Source organism: Melospiza melodia, chromosome 8 (assembly GCF_035770615.1).
Source record: "Melospiza melodia melodia isolate bMelMel2 chromosome 8, bMelMel2.pri, whole genome shotgun sequence".
NCBI classification, from domain to species: domain Eukaryota; kingdom Metazoa; phylum Chordata; class Aves; order Passeriformes; family Passerellidae; genus Melospiza; species Melospiza melodia.
In genome coordinates, this window is record NC_086201.1 from 16,969,115 (window position 1) to 16,991,140 (window position 22,026).

General features: G+C 36.4%; 1 protein-coding gene across 1 annotated transcript; it reads right to left on the bottom strand.

Annotated features, from left to right (window-relative positions):
* Positions 1-4,380: 4,380 nt before the first annotated feature.
* On the bottom strand, positions 4,381-15,366 carry GCG (glucagon). Its single transcript, XM_063161368.1, has 7 exons — positions 15,273-15,366; positions 11,307-11,407; positions 10,767-10,928; positions 9,848-9,901; positions 8,154-8,291; positions 5,920-6,063; positions 4,381-4,880 (listed from the first exon to the last, which is right to left on the bottom strand). Exons 2-7 carry the CDS (start codon positions 11,402-11,404, stop codon positions 4,856-4,858), a joined length of 621 nt encoding a protein of 206 aa, XP_063017438.1. The 5' UTR covers positions 11,405-11,407; positions 15,273-15,366; the 3' UTR covers positions 4,381-4,855.
* Positions 15,367-22,026: the final 6,660 nt, after the last annotated feature.

The window sequence follows — 22,026 nt, forward strand, 5'->3', positions numbered from 1 at the left end:
GTGACATAAAACAATTCCCTTTCCAAGGAGAGTTTTGAGTATGTGCTGAGAAAGTAAGACAAATTGATGGAAAAGACAGAATAACCTGTAAATCAAAACTGTAAAGCTTTTGATTGTTTAAAAAGCTGAGTCTTACCAGTTATTCAAAAAACTGAGCTTCTAAATTATTTTAAGAGTTCTAGCCTCCAAAACAATAATTGTAAGTCGTGCTTTTTGTTTTATTCATGGTAGATATTCCTCCTCTAATTGCAGAACACTCGTAGCTACCAGAGACAGATGCAGGTATTTTACGAGTTGCGAAATGTAACAGAAAAAGTATGTGATCAGCTGAAGCAAGATTTCAAGTCAAGGGAAATAGCAAATGTTCTTAGTCTTGCCTTCAAAGAACTCGTCAAAGCTTTCAGAAAGGTTATGCTGCTTGCTCCTTCATTCTACTTCTGCCTATGGAGCACAGCATTTAATATTTTACTGCTGTTTCTTAAGCAAACTGTGTCTGGAAGTGGGAAAATAGCTTTTTGTGATAAAAAAGTCTCCTTTAGTATAACCAAAGTGTTTACAAACATTAAGGATGTGTCTGTCTGGGAGCTAACAGACTTCATCTAGGGACAAACTTGATCATTGTGGTATACTATGCTCCTTGAAGGTAGCAGCTGGTACTAGTTACAAATTTGTGCTGTGCTGGATTTATTGGGTTACCTTGGGAAGGTCATTCATGTGCCCTGACAGTGGTTCCAGGTAGCACAGGGTACATTTACCATGCAGCATCCAGCCTGCTGCAATTTCACAGCTTGCTAATCACTAATCTCTGAGTAGATGAGTCCACTTCTATAAAGTAAAATCACAGTGAAATAACAGTGCTTTACATTGCTTTTCAAAGTAGCATCTCATTATATGCTGTAAGATGCATGACCAATGTTTCAGAATGTCTTACAGCTCCACTTAAATATCAATCTGCTATACTGTGTATCTGTCTTATCAACAATCAAAAAGGAAAATAAAACACCACCACCCCTCACCCCAGACTGAATTTCCCTTTTCCTAGTGAGTAGGAATCACAACATAGATATAATTCAGCCAATCTGTGTTTTCTTCCCCCCAAACATTTAAGTAGTGATCATCACAATGTCTCAAAACACAGCACAGTCAAATTATGTCAGTCTTGTAAAAATGTACCTGAATGTTTTGTAGCTTTTCATAGCCATGTTGCAGTTTAGTAATATTTTGGGATTATCTACCATGATTTAAAGTTTCTCATGGTGAATTCTAAGGAGAATAAAGGAGCTGTACTATCAATGCATATGGCTGGCTACTGCTGCTTTCTGTGGGAACATAATTAAGTGCTTTTGGAAATCTGGGTTCCTATGTCTAGATCAAGTTTTTAGTAACCTACAGTGCCTCTGACTCTGGTCATGCCAGAGGGACTTACAGACCCAAACCTGTAGGCAGAACCACCTGACAGATTCAGTAATAGTAAAGCAGAATATGTTTTCCATTGAATTGTAACAATGATTCTCTAACATGACAATGATTCTCTACAACTCGAAAAAAAACTCAAGTTCCTTCTGACTGATCAAAACACCCATGATCCCAAAAAATTATTGTTATGGTCATGCTTCTGGTTCTTGGTCAGATTGTCTTTTTGATAGCCTGAGACTTAAAAAAGTTCTTCCAGCTAAGTATTTCAAGTTACTTTATACTGTGGTGTTCTTTTGTAATCAGATATGTACCAGCACCATGCCAAGAGATTAAACAAATGACTCTCCAGCAGTGGCTGCTACGTGATGAAATTTGAGAAGCTGTAGCTTCATATTGTATGTTCAACACAGTGGTATTCATAAAGGAGTTGCATGATTGCAGGGAGCTACTGACTAGGAAAGAATGAAAAAACAGCTTTCAGCCTGAGGCTGACCTCCCAAACAGCTGGGGGACATGCCAGGTGCAATGTCTTCCTCAGAATTCTAGCCTCAGTAAAACTCAAGACTTTGTTAGACATCTGTTTATAGATACATCTGGAGCCTTTCCTCCAGAAATATTTGGAAAAGTCAAAATGCAAAAATGGAAAACTTAGGCTCTCTGCAGAGTAAAAAAAAGTTACTGACATGCATACAGTTTACTTTGCAGGTGCAATGATTTGAAATCTGATATTCCAGATTTCTCAGTGTGTTCTTGTGGGAGACAAAATATGGGCTGGATACAGTTTTGTATGGGTTCAGTGGCTCCAGTGAATAGTGGAGTTTAATTTTTTCTTTGCATTAGACGTTGAAATGGCATGACAGTTTTGTAGCACATCTTTGCATTGGTTCTATTTGAGAGGATTGTGAAGAGAGTGTTAACTGTAAATCAAGAAAGAAAAATCCCTGTTTTATGTGATTATGTCACTAGGACATCAATTTCAACGTGGTTAGTAGCAGTTGTCACTTGGCTCTTTCAAGTTTGTATGTTTCTCTTTAGAAAATTGTCTTGGGAACTACAGATTCTTACATGTCCTCTGAGCACAGTTGAATGGTTAGAGTATCTCAGGTTTCTGTTTTGTTTTGTTTTTTTCTTTTTTTGTATTAATTCCAAGTAGTTGTCTTGTTTTAATGCAATATGCTTATTTTTCCAGATACTTAGTAAATAGTATGGAAGAGAAAAGGTGCTGCACACTCAGCAAATAAAATACAGTGGGGACACTTTTAAGTATAAGGCCACCTGGAAGTTCAAGGCAGCACATGCAATACACAGAGGACTCCAGCTATTGTAGTAAAGACTGAGATTGTGACTTATTTTCCCCTGTATTTGTATTCTTCACTGAATTTCATGTAGCACGTGTGAGAAATATCCCGGGCATACCTTATTACTGATGCCATATGGACTTGGTCTATGATTTCAGGATAGGTAAATCCCAGTCCTGTTGAGGTGAAACATGAGTTTGATATTTCTGATGATAAGCTCAGTTTGTCTCATTTGTGAGCAAAGGGTTACTTTTGATTCATGCTCTAGATTGGGACTTAGAAAATTAGAGGTTAAATGTTTTTGTTGTGTTTCAGACAAGCTGCATAAACTTGAGAAAATAATTTATATCCCTCTGTTCCTAAAGCATATAATTTGTAAAAGTGTGGAAAGCTCAGTATTTTCATGGCTGACAAAGCCATCACCAGGAGGCGCTCAAAATCCCTGGTCACAGACACTGTGAAAAAATGGATTTGTGACTGAGGAATCCTTCCTTCAGAACACCAAAACATCGTGGACAAAGTGAAATAAAATATTTCAAAGGCAATAGTTCAGTCTGTGGGAGCAGAAGAGTTACCTTGTACCGTTTTATCCTGGGCCATATGTATCCAACTGTGTATAACTGAATCTTTTCCAGTTCCACTTGAACACAAACCACCCTCTACAAATGGGATTAAATAAACAAATAATATATATACACAGCCTCCATCTTTTTTCCCTTTTTCTTTTCTTATCTCCAGTGGTATTTTCGATGTTATGATTTTATATTTTTGTTAGTGCAAGATTCTATTGAATTTAAATTGTTTAAAGTTGGGATGTTAGAAAAGCTTTCTGTTATTGCCAAGGAGCTGATCAAGATGCCAAGTTGGGTATGATCTGTTCTGATCTAAAATTACAGAATATTCATTCCTATAGCACTTTGGAAGAATGATCTAATATTTTCCCAGAAATTTTAGATTATAAGTGGAAGTTTCAGATGCTTTTAAAAACATTCCCATAAAAATGTTATTCCTAGTAAAATTATAGGTACTAATTCTGAATCAGCAATGGTCCTATTTCATATCCATTTCTACTAGATACTTGTTAAGACCATTGAATTTCTCTTAGACCACTTGCCCTTTAGGACCTTTTAATATAGATCCCTGGTATATTGCTAAAATAGCAAGAGGAGAAGAGGGGCTTTGGGTAGTCATTGGAAGGAGGAGACAGCAGCCCATAGAAGGAAGGAAGGAAGGAAAGGAAGGAAAGGAAGGAAAGGAACACAGATTAGAGGGCCTTGTCTTGGACTGGCAATCTTACAAAATTTGAAGGAGTTCAGGAGTTCTGGGGGCAGTTTCCACACTTATGGAGTATATTGCACTTAACATTTTCCAAAGCTGTCCTCCTGTTCTGAGCCAGAATTTGTGATAATGAAGAATAATTGTCTCTTCAGTCATGTTTCCCCCTCTAGCTTCATCTTACATGATTCATTTTTCACCTAAAGATAGTTCAGAGTTCACACAGCTCTTTTCTGGGAATTATTGCAGAGAAAATGTGACCAAACAATGCTGAGTTTGTCATTCCAAACAAACCACTTCTAAGATCTCAGAGACACTAAAATAGTAGAATAAAATGAAATTGACTGCAAAGAGGAACATGTCATATACACAATGAGAAGTCAACAGAAAAGAAGCTTGAAAAAAATTTATTTAAGGCTATCATTTAATACCCTTAAAGCTTAGCCTTTTTATAACAAAGGTTTTAAGAGGGATATTTACTTTTCAGGCATTTGTAACTGCCAGCCCCTTATGAATAACACATATAATTGGTAATTGAATAATTTGTGTGTAGAAGTAATTTTTTTAGAAAAATAATTTTATCCTTAAATATAAATGGGGTTACTTTAGTCCTAATAAATGCAAAACATGAAGTTATGGAACTTTCACATTCTTAAAGCTGTTAAGAAAACCATCCCTTAGACAACAGGTTTTCCATATATAAACCTTTGGCAACACTAAACTATAGTACAATTATTTCCTGGCATGCAAGGTGACATAGCTTTGTTACAACAAATGTAAATGACAGAATACAGATTTCAGAATCTCTTAATAACTGGCAGTTGATGAAATGAAGATCTTCATTTATCCCATTTTATTCTTCATTTTTACTGGTATTCTTCCAAAAGGTCTCTGGGGAAAAAAACAAAGAAAAAAAGCAGCAGCAATTAGGAAAAATTCTAAGTCTCCCAAGATTTCTGAAATATGTGTGGAACATATTTTTTCTGTTTAGGAGTGAACAGATGTTAGTTTCACAGACCTCTCAATGCCTCTCTCTAATAACAGATTGAAAACAATTATTCCTAAAGGAAAAGCATTTTAGTTGTTTCTAATAGATTCTTTTCCTAAATATTTTGTTTCAACTCTGAACTACAAATATAAAAATAGTAACATATTAATAAAAACTGTATTTTAACTACACTTTCTAAATTTTTTTGTTAATTTTGTTTCAGCTTTCCAAAATCAACTATCTTTTTGGATGCTTTAATAATGCAAATGGGATGTCTAACATATTAAAAAAATCTGGCCACTCACATGTGTCTTGTGTTGGCATTTAATTCTTTAAAAGCTTTGTTAATTTTAACAAATAATTCCCAAATATTAACCTGTTCACAGTGCTCATTTAGAAAATGACGCTTTGCCTACATACAGGCAAACTAAAACAGGGCTCCCAAAGAGTCACCTGCCAGGAGCTCAGATTACAGCACTCTTCCCTAATGACAAGCCACAGATTAAAGCAGTGTTTTATATCACAGTCTTTAAAGAATAACCAATTTGGTGTAATTTTGCCAATAAATATTTCTGATTTTATAATGCCCATGCAAAGCAAAATTTTATTTTTCAGTAAGTTAATATGACCTTACTTCTGGTAACATTCAGTGGCAGCACTACTTTCAAGTTAAATAGGAAAGTATTAGAGAGGTTCACCATTCAAATAATATTTGGAAATAAATATTGGATATAAATTTGGAAATAAATTTGGATAAAAATTCAAATAATATTTGGAATGATTTCCATTTAGTGGCTTTTCCTTCTTCATTTGTCTGTAACAAAGTTTGCAACATACTACAGATATAACAACAGCTAACAGAAAAATCAGTAGTATTTTCCCCAGGTGTGACAAATGCATATAAAATATCAGTATATTAAGAATAGCATAAAATTTAGTCACCTTTGGGTAACTTTTGTGTTAATGAGCCATTTTAGGAACTCTTTGGCAGCCATGTCATCAAGGACTTTGTTGATATCACTGGTGAAAGTGCCATCTGCATGTCTCCGACCCATTTCTTCAGCCACAAGAGCTTTTTCTGGGAAACTTCAAAGGTAAGAAGTTATCAACACTGTGCAGATCAAAACAGACAAACCATTTAAAAGGGCCTTGTTACAGGGTTCTAACACACTGCACATTCCCTGTCATTTGAAGGAGTTGAGGGTTGAGCCTGATGTTACGGCTCAGTACAGCACAATGCATGTCAGAACATTTTTTGAGGCATTATTTTCAAAACACACAGCCATTCCTTCCAGTGAGCCTAAACTCCTCTCCAGCAGTTTTGAAAAAGCCATACATGCAAAAATATTTCTCAGTCTGCAGTGTCTATGCCATGTATATTAGGCACCAGTCATTTACTAAGAATTACTATTTAAGAAATACCACTATTAACACATTACAGTCAAATTTTCATTCTTTTTTCTGTTTTATTTGGACATAAGGCCTATTTATTTACTTGAAATTATATTTCCTAAGAATGCTTATTTTTATAAGAATTATTAAAGGCAACTTTTTTTTTTTTTTTTTTTTTTTTTTTGCAGAACAGTGGTTGAAATAGCTCGCTTAAAGCACTTGTATAAAACCTATGTGCTTGTTTGATGTAAAATCATAGAATGTTGCATTTTATACTTGGAATCGGATCCTGATTATTTTTCCGTTCTTTTTTTCACTGCTGGAAAACCAGTTTGTCAAAACCAGAGTTTGATTTAGAAAACTTTCCTCTCTTGTTTCATCCCATCAAATATAGGAAGATTTTGATGGATTTCATTAAGGTGGGCTGATGCTGAAGCAGCCTGGGTCCTGGATCCAATGACAGGCAGACTGGTTCATTTCAAGGAAGGCTATATACAAGTTCAGCCTCAAATAGTACTAAATATTGGTTTCTAAGTTCAGTGAGGTTGTATTTCTCTCAAATGGATACAGAAATACTCTATTTCTGCTTATGAAAATAAAACATGACAGGAAAACAAGTGGATGTCTGAACATAACTAGGAAGGGGAACCAGCTCTGTGTAGCTGACCTAATTTATTTAACTCTGTTTTTTTCAGGAAATTGTCAATATTCACAAAACTTACATTTCCCTATTTAGTCTTCCTTAACTACAACACACAATCTTGTCTTACAGATTGTATTTTATTATTATTTATTATTATTATTATTTTTAATGTAAAGTGAGAGACTTACATACTTTACAGCTGGTAGAATATTTAATCAGAGGATGGACTGAAATCCCTGCCCCAAAGAGCTTACAGTCTAAAGGCACAAATAAGTACAGAACAGTTGAAAGGTGGGCAGTGGCAGCTGCATGGTGTAGCTCCTCACCATGCAGAGTTGGAAATAGATGAGCAGAGGATGCCTGCAGGAGGCTGAAGGCAATGCCACTCTAAGTGTAAGACCATCATGACAAAAGAGGTAAAGTAATGAGGGAGTACATGAAGTGGATAGGACAGAGAAATCTGCAATGACTATGTGGAGAACAAGGCAGAAATTAAAGAAATCATAGGTAGGCAAAACCATTAGTGGAGCTTTGTGTCCAGGGAACTGCAAACCTTGGCAAAAGAATCAGAGGCATCTTAAAAAGGAAGGCAAGCTATAGCAAATGATAGTTATGGCAGCAGCAGCTTGGGGAGACTCTGAGAAGCATAGGAAGAGAAAAAGAAGTTTTTAGCTGCTGCTGGGAATGATCATCAGCACACAGAGTACACCTGAAGACATTGGTAAAGATTTAATCTTGGAAATATTGCAGAGGAAAAGATGGACTGTACAAGGAAAAGAAGGCAATTTGAGATGATAGTGACTTGAATAATCTCAGTGACAGTTAAGGAGACTGTAAGCAATGTTATGTGAAGGGGAAGATCATAGTTAGAGGAAGAAGGTCTGGTTTAGTTTTAGATGTGTTGACCTTAAATAAAACTTGACCTTTTAGAGTGTAACAGCATACTGAACAGATTTTAATCTGTATTTGAATTTAATAATGTAAAGTGGTAGTCAGTCACCAACAGAATATATCTTCTAATACAAAAGAAAGACATGAAGTACAGCGAGAATGATCAAAAGTGCATCAAAGTTTCATCAGACATGATTTCCAACCCCAAATACTAGGCAAAATTTAATAAGAGGAACGGATGGACTCTTACTCTCTTCTTCCTCGTCCATTCACTAACCAAGCAATGAACTCTTTGGCAGCTTGACCTTCCAAATAAGAGGTGATGTCACTGGTGTAGGTGCCCTCAGCATGTCTCTCATACTCAGCGTGGCGCTTGGAGATGGCATTGCTGAAAGGAGAGCAGCACCACAGGAGTAGACTGTAAGAATTGAACTTTTAAACAATCTTTATTGATTTCAATTTCCCCTGTGCCAGACTAGTGTTTCTATAGGAGACAGGGGTTCTTTTTGTGCCTCAAATTGATCTTGACATATTTTTTATTGCTAGGTTTCAGTTCTGAAGGTATGCCTGTACTATGCAATACAGTTTTGTGCAGAGATTCCTGAACTAGTTCTGAACAACTCACTTCAGGTGCGGAAAGCAATTACAGCTGTATTGGAATGGTCTTACTAATTAAGTATGAGTTAGAAACTGTATTGTATTATACAGACATCCTTTTTGTTGTCCTTTAATTGCTTCCCTACCTTCACCTTCATTATTTCTGAGCCAAACTATTCAGACTTAATTCCTTTCAAGTTTACATTTTAAGTTGTTTTATAAACAACTTTTAAATAATCTCTCTGACCAAGTCATAGTCTTGGAAAACTTTCAAGCCTGATCAACTGCATCTTATTAAATGCATTCTCCCTCCCTACACATAATTGTGGTTATTTCTCTGATATAACACAAAATTATGTTACAGTGGCTCCTAAGAAGGCAAACTGCACTAAGAAGTAGACATATTATGGAATATTTTCCATGAATAAATTCCCTAGCATTTCTGTTTCAAAATTTGTTAATTTCTGCCCAAATCTAGCTCTTTCTATTATTTTTTCTTCTTGGGATGTCACCATTCCTCCTAATTTAGTACCATCTGCACTTTTCATCAGCATGCTAACTAGAGTTGTTTGGAACATTTTTAATGAAATGCTAATTTTTTTGAGATATGCTGTTTCAATGAAGCGGAAACATTATTACAATTTTGTTATTAATATTGACAGTGTGAATGTAACGGTCTTTGTGATCGGGGCTATCCTTTTTGGATTTTCTGATGAGAGAAAGAATTCATATAGGTAGTTTGATCTGTTTTGCAAAAACACTCAGTGTCTCCTTTATTTATTTAAGATTTCCAATCTCTCTAAACCTTTTCTCAAAAACACAGTCAAGAAACAGAATTCTGGCCTTCAGCAGGTCTTCTCCTTTCTGTAATAAGTGGTTTATGAAACATGGGACTGAGTGCAGAGGGCTGAACATTTCATCATGTTTAATCAGCTCTCTGCAAATTTTCCTGGCCACCTTCCTCTCACTAATCTTCTCGCTGGTTTTTTGTTCTTCAACATAATGTGTTGGTTTTGTTTATTTTTTTTTCCTTCAGCCTTTCTCCATACCAAGTTCTTCTTTTTATGTTATTTTCTACTCTCCTTGATTACTCAAAATGTGCTTTCCTAAAACCTATTCTCATCCTGTTGCATTCCTTGCACCTACAGCTATAGAACACAGGTACAGGAATAAATAGCATAGAGACATATCCTATTTCCTTGTAAAAAGCAGGTGTGAAATAATGTATCTGATTGATATTTCTTTGATTGTGGTAACATTTCAAAAAACACTAGTTGTTCTCTTTCTTGTTCAACTGAAAATGAACTGAAACTGGTTTAGAATAACAAGTTGTGACAAATAGAATACCTTGAGAGCTGGTCAGGGACTTTGTTCTCTTCTGTGTCCTCCTGTGCTTGTTGGCTGTAGTGAAATTGCACAATCATTAGATCATTATTACCAGTACACTGCAGAGCCTGCATAAGCTTTATTGGTTATTATTTGAATATTATAGTGAATCCTCATGACTCATAGATGAATATTATATTCATTGCATTTCAGACATATGAATTTAAATTAGTACAATGTGTAGAAATTGTTACTTTATACTTTAAAGACTTCCACAGAGATTTAAAACCATTAATGTAATAGATTCTTCTGGATATTTCTGAATTCTTTTTGGGCAGATTTTCTCTAGAACACAAGACTGACACACGTGTACATTATTCTTGCTCTCAGCTTTCTAGCTTGAGTTTAATCAAAGTATATTTGAAAAAAACATGCCAATTTATATTGATGATACTGGTAAATTATCCAGTGGTCAAAAAAACTTACACATCAGCTGCTTTTTCACAAATGAAGCTTCAGGATTAGAGTATCCACAGATAGGAAAGTTTTGATGAGGCCAAATGGCTCAGAATTGTGCATTATATTTAAATATCTTATTCATATTGAACTTAATTGATTCACTGAGAAAATCTGCCTCAAAGAGGCTGAGACAGTCTTTTTAGGTGGCATATAAGACAGTACATTTTGATTTAGCCAAATCCTTTTGATTGATTTAACATGTTTCTCATTTCTAATAATATATTAATATTCTGTTAATGGCTGGACTAGATCTTAGAGGTCCTTTCCAAACTGAATGATTCTACGATTGTATACATAAATTTACTTATTTGAGGTTTATCCATGGTCTGGGATGGGAAGCTGATACCAAGAAACAGAATTGGCTAGATTCTTGGCTATTTCTGCTTGTGGAGATCTGTATCAATGTGACCAAAATGCTTACCCATTTCTTTTAGTACTCATTAACCATTGCACAAAGTCCTGAGCTCGCCTGGTGTCCAGGTACTTGGTGTAATCACTGGTGAATGTGCCTTGTGAGTGACGTTTCACTTCATTCAGCGGTCTGGATTCCTCTATTGGCTCAGAATGGGAAGCTTTGAATGATCTGAGAAAAGTTTAGACCTTGTTAATCTGCAATGGTTGCAGTACAGTCTACAGGTGCGTTGATTCTTCTTTCAACAATACTATTTTTTACTCCCACAAAGTGAAAGCAAGCGGCATATTGCTCAGTAGCTGTGTGGTAAAAGGAATCTGTATAGCAGATGGGACACTGCCCAGTTACACAGTCTTCTTGGATAAATAAGGTAGCCAGTGTTTCAGTACCCCAAATTTCTGTGCTAAGCTTTGCAATATTAAAAACCCTGTCAATTTCAATGGTAGATCAAGTATGCATGAAGGGGTCTTTAAATTATGTTTGGCTTCAAAGTGTAAGAAAACAAAGTTCACGCCAAGTATTTTTAAAAGTTTGGTCTAAAGCATTTACCTTGATTTCTCCTCTGTATCCTGAAGAGGATTTTGCCAGCTGCCTTGAACTATCATTAAAAGGAGACCAGCAACAAAATAAATGCTTTTCATTTTCATTGCCTGTCGAAACAGAAATAAAGCAACAAAGAAAAATGTTATAATGTTTACATATGTCTGAATCAATTACACCAAAAAGAGACATTCTTAGTGCTGATCTGAACATGAAGGTTAAATATAAGGAGCCTTCTAGGATGGGTTTAATGTCCAGGGGATGACATTTCAGGGCCTTGGGTAGGCATTCAGAAGAGGTAGTTTCTGTTCCAGTCTTTGAGCTCTAGTCTGTACTCTAGAATGCAAGGAGAGCTGAGAGCAGCTGCATCCTTGCTGTCTTATGCAATGTGAGGATAAAGGTCTGTTCTTTTCTCTGGGTTCTGCTGCTGGCAAGCATTAGATCTGTGATACTGTTCTATTGCAAAACTGGGGTAGTGATGTGGCTGTGATTTCTTTTCCCAGGTCATTCACTAGAGAAAAAACAAAGCAAATCTTTGTCAAGAACATTGTCACATTAGCAGCTCCCCATACTTTCTCACGGAAGTTGCAATGAGTTCACATCAGGAAAATGTCATTGGAAATAATTTTGTCATGTACTTGGGCTAATACTTGTGTATTTGAATAAGCCCTCTGCCATCCATGCCATTTTCCTATGGAGGTTTATTATACAGTCTGGGAAACAAAGGGAGATAGGACACATGAGTGCCTTGAAGCAAAGTGGTAGCAAAGTAAGTCCCAGTCACAAAAAACACATCCCAATAAATGTAATTTGTACCCTATTCCTGTGGCTCCACTGCAGGAACTACTTAAGCTGATTTACTTACTGCTTACTGATTTATAAAATAAGGCAGTCTGAGTGAAAATATATATCTTCTCTATTTTGATGCCTTGTCACAAGAGGCTGAATTTAAATATATTATGGGCTGGAGGAAGTTTTAGAAAATGATGAGGGAATGATGTGTAGTGAAGGTGTAGATTACTCCATTTTGAGATTGAGACTTGGCTCTGCACTGAGCAATGCAAATGAGGGGGCTATATGAACACCTCTGAAAAGGTGATCTGCATCAAAAATCCTACTGCTGTAGGACTTCTACTCTGCCCCTGTAGTCTGCTCCTTCATAGCAGATTTTTTTTGAAACCTGTTTCTCCCATCTGTTTTAAAATAACTTATAGTTGGAGATGCAAAGCTTGACTATTGGCAGGCATTTTACCAACGGTTAGGAAGAATCTATTGGACTGGTATTTTGTAAGGCCTGATTTTTAATCTCTTAAAAATAATCTCTTACTGAATAATAGGAATATTTTACTATAATACCTCAGTATCTGTAGCCAAATACTTGAGGCAATCAAAATCTTAATGAAATATTGATCAAGCTCAGGAAAATAAATGTGTAAGTATAATATTTTCTGAAGTATTTTACTATTAGGCAATAGAGTCAGTTTTCCTCCCTCCACCAGAAGCCACTGCCAGTGTTACTCATTTTTTCATGAATGTCTGGTTATTCTGCCTTGTGCAATGTCCTGGTATATAAGAGCTGACCCCTTCACTTGAACATACCCTGCTATAGTGCCAGCATATACCACAGTGGTCATGTAGTCAGCCTTATTAAAACCCTAACTCTAGTGCTGAAATCTGTTCTCACTGTTTCGTTTGGAGCTGTAATTTGGTGGTGCAACACTGACATCCAATGTTTATCTCAAGGAATGCATAATTCCACATTTCATAGGCTTCTAGCAATGGAACAAAAGCTCTGCCTGTTCTTTGGGAAATGACTCTGTGGTGGTCGTTTCAAAATGGATTGATTGACCTCTCTGGTAGCTGATACAGCTGTAAATGAGTTAACCTGGACTTGGACACCAAAGTCTGGCTATTACAGCATACATAAGTAAATTTGCCCTGCTTCATAGTCCTAGTGTACAGTTGTCTGTAGCTGTATTAAACTGTGATCCAGATTAGCCATAAACCCAAGTCACTGAGGTGGAATGAAATATCCAACATCAAAAGCTTTTCTTTTATATAAAAGTTTTCAAAAAATAATTCAAAGTCACTGTAGTCAGTAAAGAGATAATTTGAGTTTATCTTGGCTCTAACTCTAATGTCTCAGGCCAATAGAACTTTCAGATGTGAACAGTGCCATTGGCTACTTTATTCCTTAAGTATTAAGATAAAAGTTAAATCCATTGTCAACTGCTTTCTAAAATTTTCAGAATCAAAATGGTGATACTATTAAAAAAGAAATATGTATAAATGCAGTTTTTGAAATTTATAAAATTTTAGAGAATTCTTATTAATAAAATAAGCTTTTCCAAAAACTATTGACCTTCTGTCAAATATGTTATTTTAAAATTAGCATCAGTTTTCTTTTTTCAGCATTTAGTATTTGCTATTGGTAAGTTAAACCAGCGACAGAAGTTCTTGACAAGTTAAACAGGATACAGTTTCAAAAGAAGAAATTGTAATTTTATTCTTGATAATATAGACGTGTGTTATAGAGAAAAAGAGATAATCAGAAAAATGGCATTTTCTTAGTTTATGCTGGCTAATCAATTAATTTCTCAATCAGAAAAAAGGTTTTATTGGCTGTAAGTTATTTAGGTCATCAGTAGATACTGCTAAAAGCCATGGAAACCTATTGTTAAGGCACAGGAAAACTAAAGCTAATCTCACATAGAAAATTTTTATTCCTACGCATATTAGACTAATGAAAATATTTTCATATCTTTCTGATAGAAAATGAAAAAATTAAGACATTTCAGTTTGAACTACCAGAAATATGTAACAAATATACCTCTCAAATCTTGATCAGATATTTATTTGAATATTATTGCCCTGACCACCCTGATTTTTCTAGTTTTCTAATATATTCTACTACAAGTGTAGTAGATTTTTTGTATCTATGTACAATTTTAACTAGCTTAATTTGATTAAGTTTTCAAAAAAGCTTTCAAAAGTCACATTTGTATCTCTTTCTTGTTAAAAATAGAAATTATGAAGTTACATTAAAAAAGCAGTAAAAAAAGGAAATGTTTTCATACGAACATGCATGAATGAACAAAATAGATTTCCATTGAAATGAAACTGTCTGCAAATAGCAATAATTTCTAGAAATAAATAAATTACTTTTTCAGGTAGGTGTGTTTTACATCTAATTTACCCACCATGCTGTAATGCCCTGTAGAAAGTTCTGTAAAATCCAACAGTTCTAGTCTAAGGAATTCCACAATAGGATGGAAGATTAAATTAAATTTTATGCAATAATCCCAATAACTATTGAAAGACTTTTATTTTACTTCTGTGCTATAAAATTTCCTTCTCTGATCTTACAGTGATATGGAAATAATGTTTGCTTGAGACAAACTAATCTAAAAGTGGGGCAGTGGAGTGACAGTCTGTAGGGTGACAGAGTGACAATCTGTCTTGGACAGTTTTAAATCAGTGTCTACATAAACCCACTGAATTTGTTTCCATCTTTCTAGCTTAATCCTCATTGATTCATATTTGGGCAGTATCTGTAAGGAGTGAATAATTTTATACTCACATAATCTATCGTAAATACCCCACATTAATTAAATATTTCTACAGAAGGTACTAAAGAAGATAAAAATATAAAAATCAATAATTGTGTATCTCATTTAAATTCTTACTACAATCCTTGTCTTTCATGTTCTCATGGTTAATTTTCCTTCGTTCAATTAATTCTGCAACACAAACTGTTGATTTCCATTTATCGGATCATTCTCTGTTGCAGTAATCAATACATCAAAATATTTAAATTATGATGTCATTAACTCCAAATATCAGTGAGTATAACCTCAGAACAAAACACCAATTTGCTGAAAGATCTGCACCTCTATTGCAAACTTTGGGCAGCACAATGCAGATAATGCACTCAGCTTTCTCAAACAAATAACTGGTAGTTCATATAAATCTTACCTTATTTTACTCAGAGGTGATACGTGGCAGCTGCAGAAAGAGCTACTCTCTCTTCTGCACCTATGGCAAGCCTTGAGGATCCTGAGCTCTGCCTAGCTGCCTCTTTTGCACAGACTTATATATATACTGTTCAGCTCTAGTAAGCATTACAGGAGTGCATCATTGCTGACAGTTTCCTTATTCAACTTTAAAAAAAAGTCATCATATTTGCTATTCATTTCATTTGATAATTTTACAAGCAATTTCACACATCCATTCTGCTTACTTTATGACATCAATGCTAACATGGATTTGCAGAAGGACTGAGGTAGCAATGTCCAAAGTAGTAAATATCAAACAAAAGGGCATTAACATGACAAACAGTGGGCAAAAGGTGCCTGGGATCAAGGCAGCAATTTCTCCAATTTCTGATTTGCCACATTTAGTAGTAAGAACCCTGATTCTATTGACATCAATAGCATTGTTTTCACTTATCAATTTTAAATCAGAGTTTATAAATTTAATTCATTGTTAAAAATAAGCACAACTTTTCCAAAGCCCTTGAATGATTCTTCAGATAATCTTGTGCCAGTATAATGAATATGAAGAGATATGAAATATTGCAGTGATTGCTACCCACTATGCTATGCCTAGCACAGGTGAAATTTAAAAAAATTGATTAGCCCTAGATGCAAAATTCCAAATTTGTAAGTGCTACTGTAAGAAAATTCATACTCACTTGAGAACTATATGCCAATCATTCACTATACACTGAGTTTCACACTGTGGCCTATAGATTTATGCAAGATAAACCATTTGCTCACATTTCCATTCCCTACAAGGAAAAATTAAACAAAATATATTTGAGATGTGTGCTAGTGCCTGTTCAATGCAATTACTCTTGTTCAGTGGAGACAATTTCATAGCTCTGGTGGAGCAGCATTGCCAAAGAAAGCCATGGTCATCCATGTGGTGACAACAGAGAGACTGAAACAGGTAGGGGAGATAGGTAGGAGGAAGGTTCTGGAATCACAGCAGACATCTCACTGAATGTTAATGACAGCCTGTGCCCCAGTCTGGAGTGCCTCAGGGTCTGGTTTGTGGCACAAGGCACATACTTATTACAACAAACCTTATTTCCCTTAACACTGCTCCTCAAAGCCAGCAAAGAATGTGCTTCAGTGAGGTAATTTTCTGTTGATTGAACAGATTGGCATCGCCCATAAGATACAACTGAGGTAATGTATAAACTTAATAACCACATTAGAGTGGCAAACAAAAATTATTGGATCCTTCCTAGTGCTCTATCCTAAATACCTGGCTGTGGTACCATGGTAGGGGTTCAGGGAAACATTAAGTCTCACTGCACAGTCCACATAATCAAGTTTAATTTTTGCTAAGTGTAATTTTTCTATGCTATTGAATCAATCTATGAGATTCGTGGTTTATTTTTTCCATTTCTGGTCCTCGGGGCGGGTGACCCGCGGCGGCGCGCCCTGCAGTACCCGGGCAGGGCAGCAGATGGGGACCGAAGGGCCCTCCCAGGGCTCCTGCACCGGGACTGACGCACACACGCTTGGCCGGGAGCGCCACAACCATCGCTCCGCACGCTGAGCTACAGACACTCTGGAAAGAGGCAGTACGGAATGCGAGTCAGTATCCTCTCCGCCAGGAAACAGACAGCTTTTCTCTTTTTGTTTATCTCAGTTTATTTTCTTGTGTCATATAAAGTTCCTTGTTTACGGTAGGATGATTTCAGAAAAAAAAAAAATAAAAAAGAGACAAAGCACCTCAGTGCACCTGGTTGGGCAGGTTGTCACAGAGCTGTATCATCTAGCAGGTCATCTAGCATCTAGAAGGTGACTGGTTACTTGTTTTTCAAGTTGTACACAGAAAATAAAATGTACAGGAAAGAAGTGAACTGCCATCAAGAACCAGACAACCCTCAGTTGCCATAACTGAGTCTATAGTATATATTTCAGGAGCACAGCAGAGTTTCCAAACAAAAGCAGCATATTATATCAAGTGTATGAGACATGCACATACACTCAGGTTTGTTCCTCTCACATTTTAAAATGCACCAGTTAGATGGTACCTCTTGGCAAAATCAAGGGCAACCCTACTGTCCTCTCTATCATTGTTCTCAAATGAGACAATACTTTGAGTCAGACTAAGAGACAGAAGCTGAAAGTGGCCTGCCTTTGGGAAATTTTCATGTTTCTCGTGATTCAATTGGAGTGGTTGAGTTCACTGTATCTGGAACTTATCAAAGTTTCCTGCACCATCATCTGATTCAAATTGTTAAGATTTGAACATTTTAATGAATTAGGAACTTGCTGGCTTTCGACAGTAAAAAGTAAAAAAAGCCTAATCAAATGCTTTCAAAAAAGTGACGTCCCCAAATTCTTCTGTGTATTTCTTCACTACATATTTATTGCTATTGTATTATTATCCATTACATGTCTAAAGGGAGGAGTACATATCTTGGGGTATGACTACAGGCCCACACCCTCTACTTTCCTATATTATACAGAAAGCATTCTCTCCTAACCTTGTCAGCTGTGAGCTCAGAGGGCTGAGCTCTGCAGCCCCCTTCGTTTTGCTATCTTTGTTACACGATAATCACAAAGAGCACTCCCCTCCTGAGAACGGGAACCAATAGAGGAGGAACATATGTGTAAACACAAGCACACATAACAAACCCACCTTGTTGCACCCATAAACCTGTGCTTGTACATAACACACACAGTGTGTGCCTGTGTGCGTATACAACTCCATGCCACCATTTGGGGAGCACAAATGCCTTTCTGAAATGGTGAGTTTGGGGTCTCCAGGCCTTTCCACAGCACGCAGCTCCGTGCTCTCTGCCAGGGGTGATGACAGGTTTGTACCTCAGCAGCCACAGCCATTGTAGCTGAGCTGCAGCCCACACTGTCTGCTCAGGGAAGTTGGAATCGCTCCACTGCGAGTCAATGGAGCTGCATCAATTTGCGCAAGCAGAAGAGCTGGCCCAATATGTACTAGTTGTTTTACATTCTGAGAAGACAATGTTCATAATTGAAAGTAATACCAAATGCTCTTTGCAAATACTATGAATTATTCAGATTAAATATAGAGCCTTCCAATGACTCTATAAAATGTTCTAAACAGCTGCGCCTTGTAATTGGAACTGCCTGGCAAACTGGGAAGTATTGAATGCAGTCTGAATTGGACTTGATATCTGAGTAAAATGAGTATAACAGCAACCATATTCAAGAACCTGACTGGTTTTCTGCTAAATTTCTCTTCAGGACTTTTCTTCTTTACAGCTGCAGTAATCCTGTGTGAAACAAATCATGTAGGTCTGTGTTTGAAGTATAAGGATTGCAGGTTCTTTCATATGCACAGCTCACATAGCATGAATAAGGTAAATGATGAGAACAGGTTTGGAGTGGGATCAGTGACTTTCTACAATTTATGTACACTTCAGCCTCTAGAATAAAGCATTTTTTCCTTTTCAGCTCTAGTTTTAATTTTTAAAAGCTAGAAAGACTTCATAGCGGAAACTGACTTGTAAACAACTGTATTTGTGGCTATTTATCAAGGGCCTGTCTACCTAATTCAGAAAAAATATATTTTACCTTCAGAGGCTTGGATACCTTGTTTATATGACAGGTATTTGAAGACTCGTGTTCCATTGTCTGAAGTGGTATGTTTGAGTATCTGAAGTGTGAGAGCACTATCCAAATGAGAAAAGAACACAAAGTGCTCAGTATTTTTTGAAAACCAGATCCTCTAAAACATTTGAAAGTGGGAAGCAAAACTTTGAGGATATTCATTCTTGTCATAAGAACCTAACTTAATTCAAATTGTGTCCTAGTGTTGGCTCTTACACACCACATTCCGTGTTTGCAGTATAGTTATATATATTTTTATTCACATACTTTGTTAGTTTCACCTTGGTACCTCGGGACAAGCCCTTTCACCTTGAACTACTGAAGATGTGTTACAACAGAGTCTATCCTGTAGCCTCTTAAGGCTCTTCTCTCTGACTGAAGTGTAGTGGGGCAAATACCTGTCCAGTGAATGCTTGGGGTAATGCTTGTAACATGGATTGTGTTTGTAGACAAGGCAGAATGGAACATGTTCTCTTTCTAGAGAAGAGAAGGCTTGGGAGAATCTCATCACCGTATACAAATATCTGAAGGGATGACATCTTCCAAAGAAGACGGAGCCAACCTGTTTTAGTGGCGCCCAAGGACAGAATGAGAAGCACCAGGCACAAACTGAAACATAGGGAGTTCTGTCTGAGGAAAAGGAAGCACTTTTTTACCATGAGGGTGACCAAGCACTGGCAGTGGTGGCCCAGGGACACTGTAGAGCCTTCAGATGGCTTTTAGTTATTCAAAAGCCATCTGGACAAAGTCCTAGGCTACGGGATGTAGGTAGGCCTGTGTGAACAGGGAAGTGAGATAAGTAGGCCTCCATAGTTCCCCTCCAACCCCAAGCATTCTGTGATTCTGTTAGAGTACAAGGGCAGGTTTGCAGTACTCTGCACCCTTTCTAGTGACTGACTGTGATATTACCTGTTATAAGCACAAGCCAGCCAGCAATCTGAGGCTGATGTATTTTTAAATGGGTTTTTTGACACTCAGAGCATCTTAGGACATTTTCTCCCAGGTCATCAAAACACATGGTTGCTCTATCATAAAGCTTTCAGGTTACACATTATTTCAGCAATTCAGTGTAAATGTCACACTCTGCTGGAGACATATTCCCATTCTTTGGCAAGAACACTGTGTAAGGCAAAGAAATTAACAACATGAAAAACAATGAAGGAAAAATGTTGGCAGCAACTGCACTTATTTTTAATTTTTTTTTTTAATCCCCACAACTGCTGCCTACAAGCCAAAGTAGATGGTGAACAGTTAGGAAGATGTATACTATGATTGCCTGAGGAAACAAACAGACCTCAGGGCAGATTAATAATGAAATAGCTAATACACCACTTGAGAAAGAGGTACCTTGTGTTATTTTATTCAACTGATTTTCCTGAAATGTCCCTTATTTCAAATACTTCCAAAAGCTTCAGACAACAGACCTGTGGGTAGGGTGTGACCAACATATTGCATCATTTTATTACTTACAGTACCAACAAAGGGCCAATCTATCTGCCCAGATTTCCAGGACTTAGAGGATTTTCAATAGAATAAATAAAATAAAGGTGAAGAAATTGAAAGTGACCTTAATATATTGATATTTATGTGAGATTGATACCATGCTTTTTTGGAAATTACTTAGGTTCTCATTGACATATTCAGGTATCTTAAACCTATGAGTATCTCAGGTAAGAGCTTAATTTTTCTCTCTTTCACTACGAGATTACAATTATTTCTATGTGTTGTATCAATATAAAAAATTGAGAGTTAAATTTCATTATTTCAACTGAATTGTATTCCTTATTTGTAAGATAACCATATTTCCGAGACTACTGTTGTGTGCAGCAAATGCACATAGGACCATATAATCAACATCTAATTAGGCCCACTTCATGTTATATTTGCTTAATTTTAACTTTCTTACAGCTATAATTTTTTCCTTTAGCCATTATAGCAGTTGAATTTTAATTACATTACCAACAAAAAGCTCATTAACATCACGTAATTGGCAGCGTTTCCAAAAAAACCTGAACTAATTGAGTATTTTCTGAAGAGTTCCCATCAAAGTATAATTTAACCATTACAAACAGCTTGGCAACTACATTTGCATAAAGATGTATCTAAGGAATGTTCTCATGTGTGGAAAATCAGATTTGATATTGCCATTAACAAACGAAGGAAGCTGTTACATAGCAAATCACTTCCACATTTTAATTATTTTGGCCAAACCCCATGTTTTTGTCAAGAAAGTCAAGTGAAACCCCTTGCTTTTCCACAAAGAAGCAGCAACTGGTCTCTGACTGAGAGTTATGAAGCAGCTTGCTTTGTGGGAAGGCAACACAATCTATTTTAGGTTATTTTGCACTCGCAACAGCTAATAGCAGAGATTGTGTCAGAAAGACCATGGTTCTTATGCAGGGGACTAATTAAACACATGACCAAGCAATTGTTTAATCTACAAAGGATCTCTTGCCAATTATCTTGTTAATATTCTTATATTGTGACAGGACTGATTTAATTACTAATGAAAAGAATACAAGTATTCCAATCGTTTTTAGCTTCCACCATTTTTTAAAGACTCCCTAAAATTGTTGCACTAGAAACAAAGCAAAGAAAGCTTGCACAATCCTTTGATCCCTCCCCTCCAGTCTGCGATGAATGACACTGAGATCAGTTTGAATGCTGAGGTGATGATTAGAAATTAAAACAGGTCAATATGGCTCACATACTTTGAATACAGGTGAAAAACCCACTGATATATGATAGTTATTATGAGTGTCCTGCTTTCTTGTTTAAACCTGAACACTGAGAGTTTTGCAGAATCAAGGTTTCAAATAAGAGTTGAATAAAATTTGAACACATTCAACACTGTCAATAGGTACCCAAACTTCAGGGTTAAATATTGTGTGTTCCTATCTCTTCTTGGATTCTTTACAAAAGGATGGAAATCAATTTTGAGAAACTGGTTATTGTTAGAATGCTAATTAGGTATGTGCACTGCTTCCTTTGTCCTTTCCCATTTTACAGTTTGAGTTAACAAATGCAACCATATTAATCTGACAGTGTGCATTTGCAATGAACCACCACTCTTAGACTGCAGAATGTAAGTTTAAGCAAGTTGGCAATAGATGCACAAG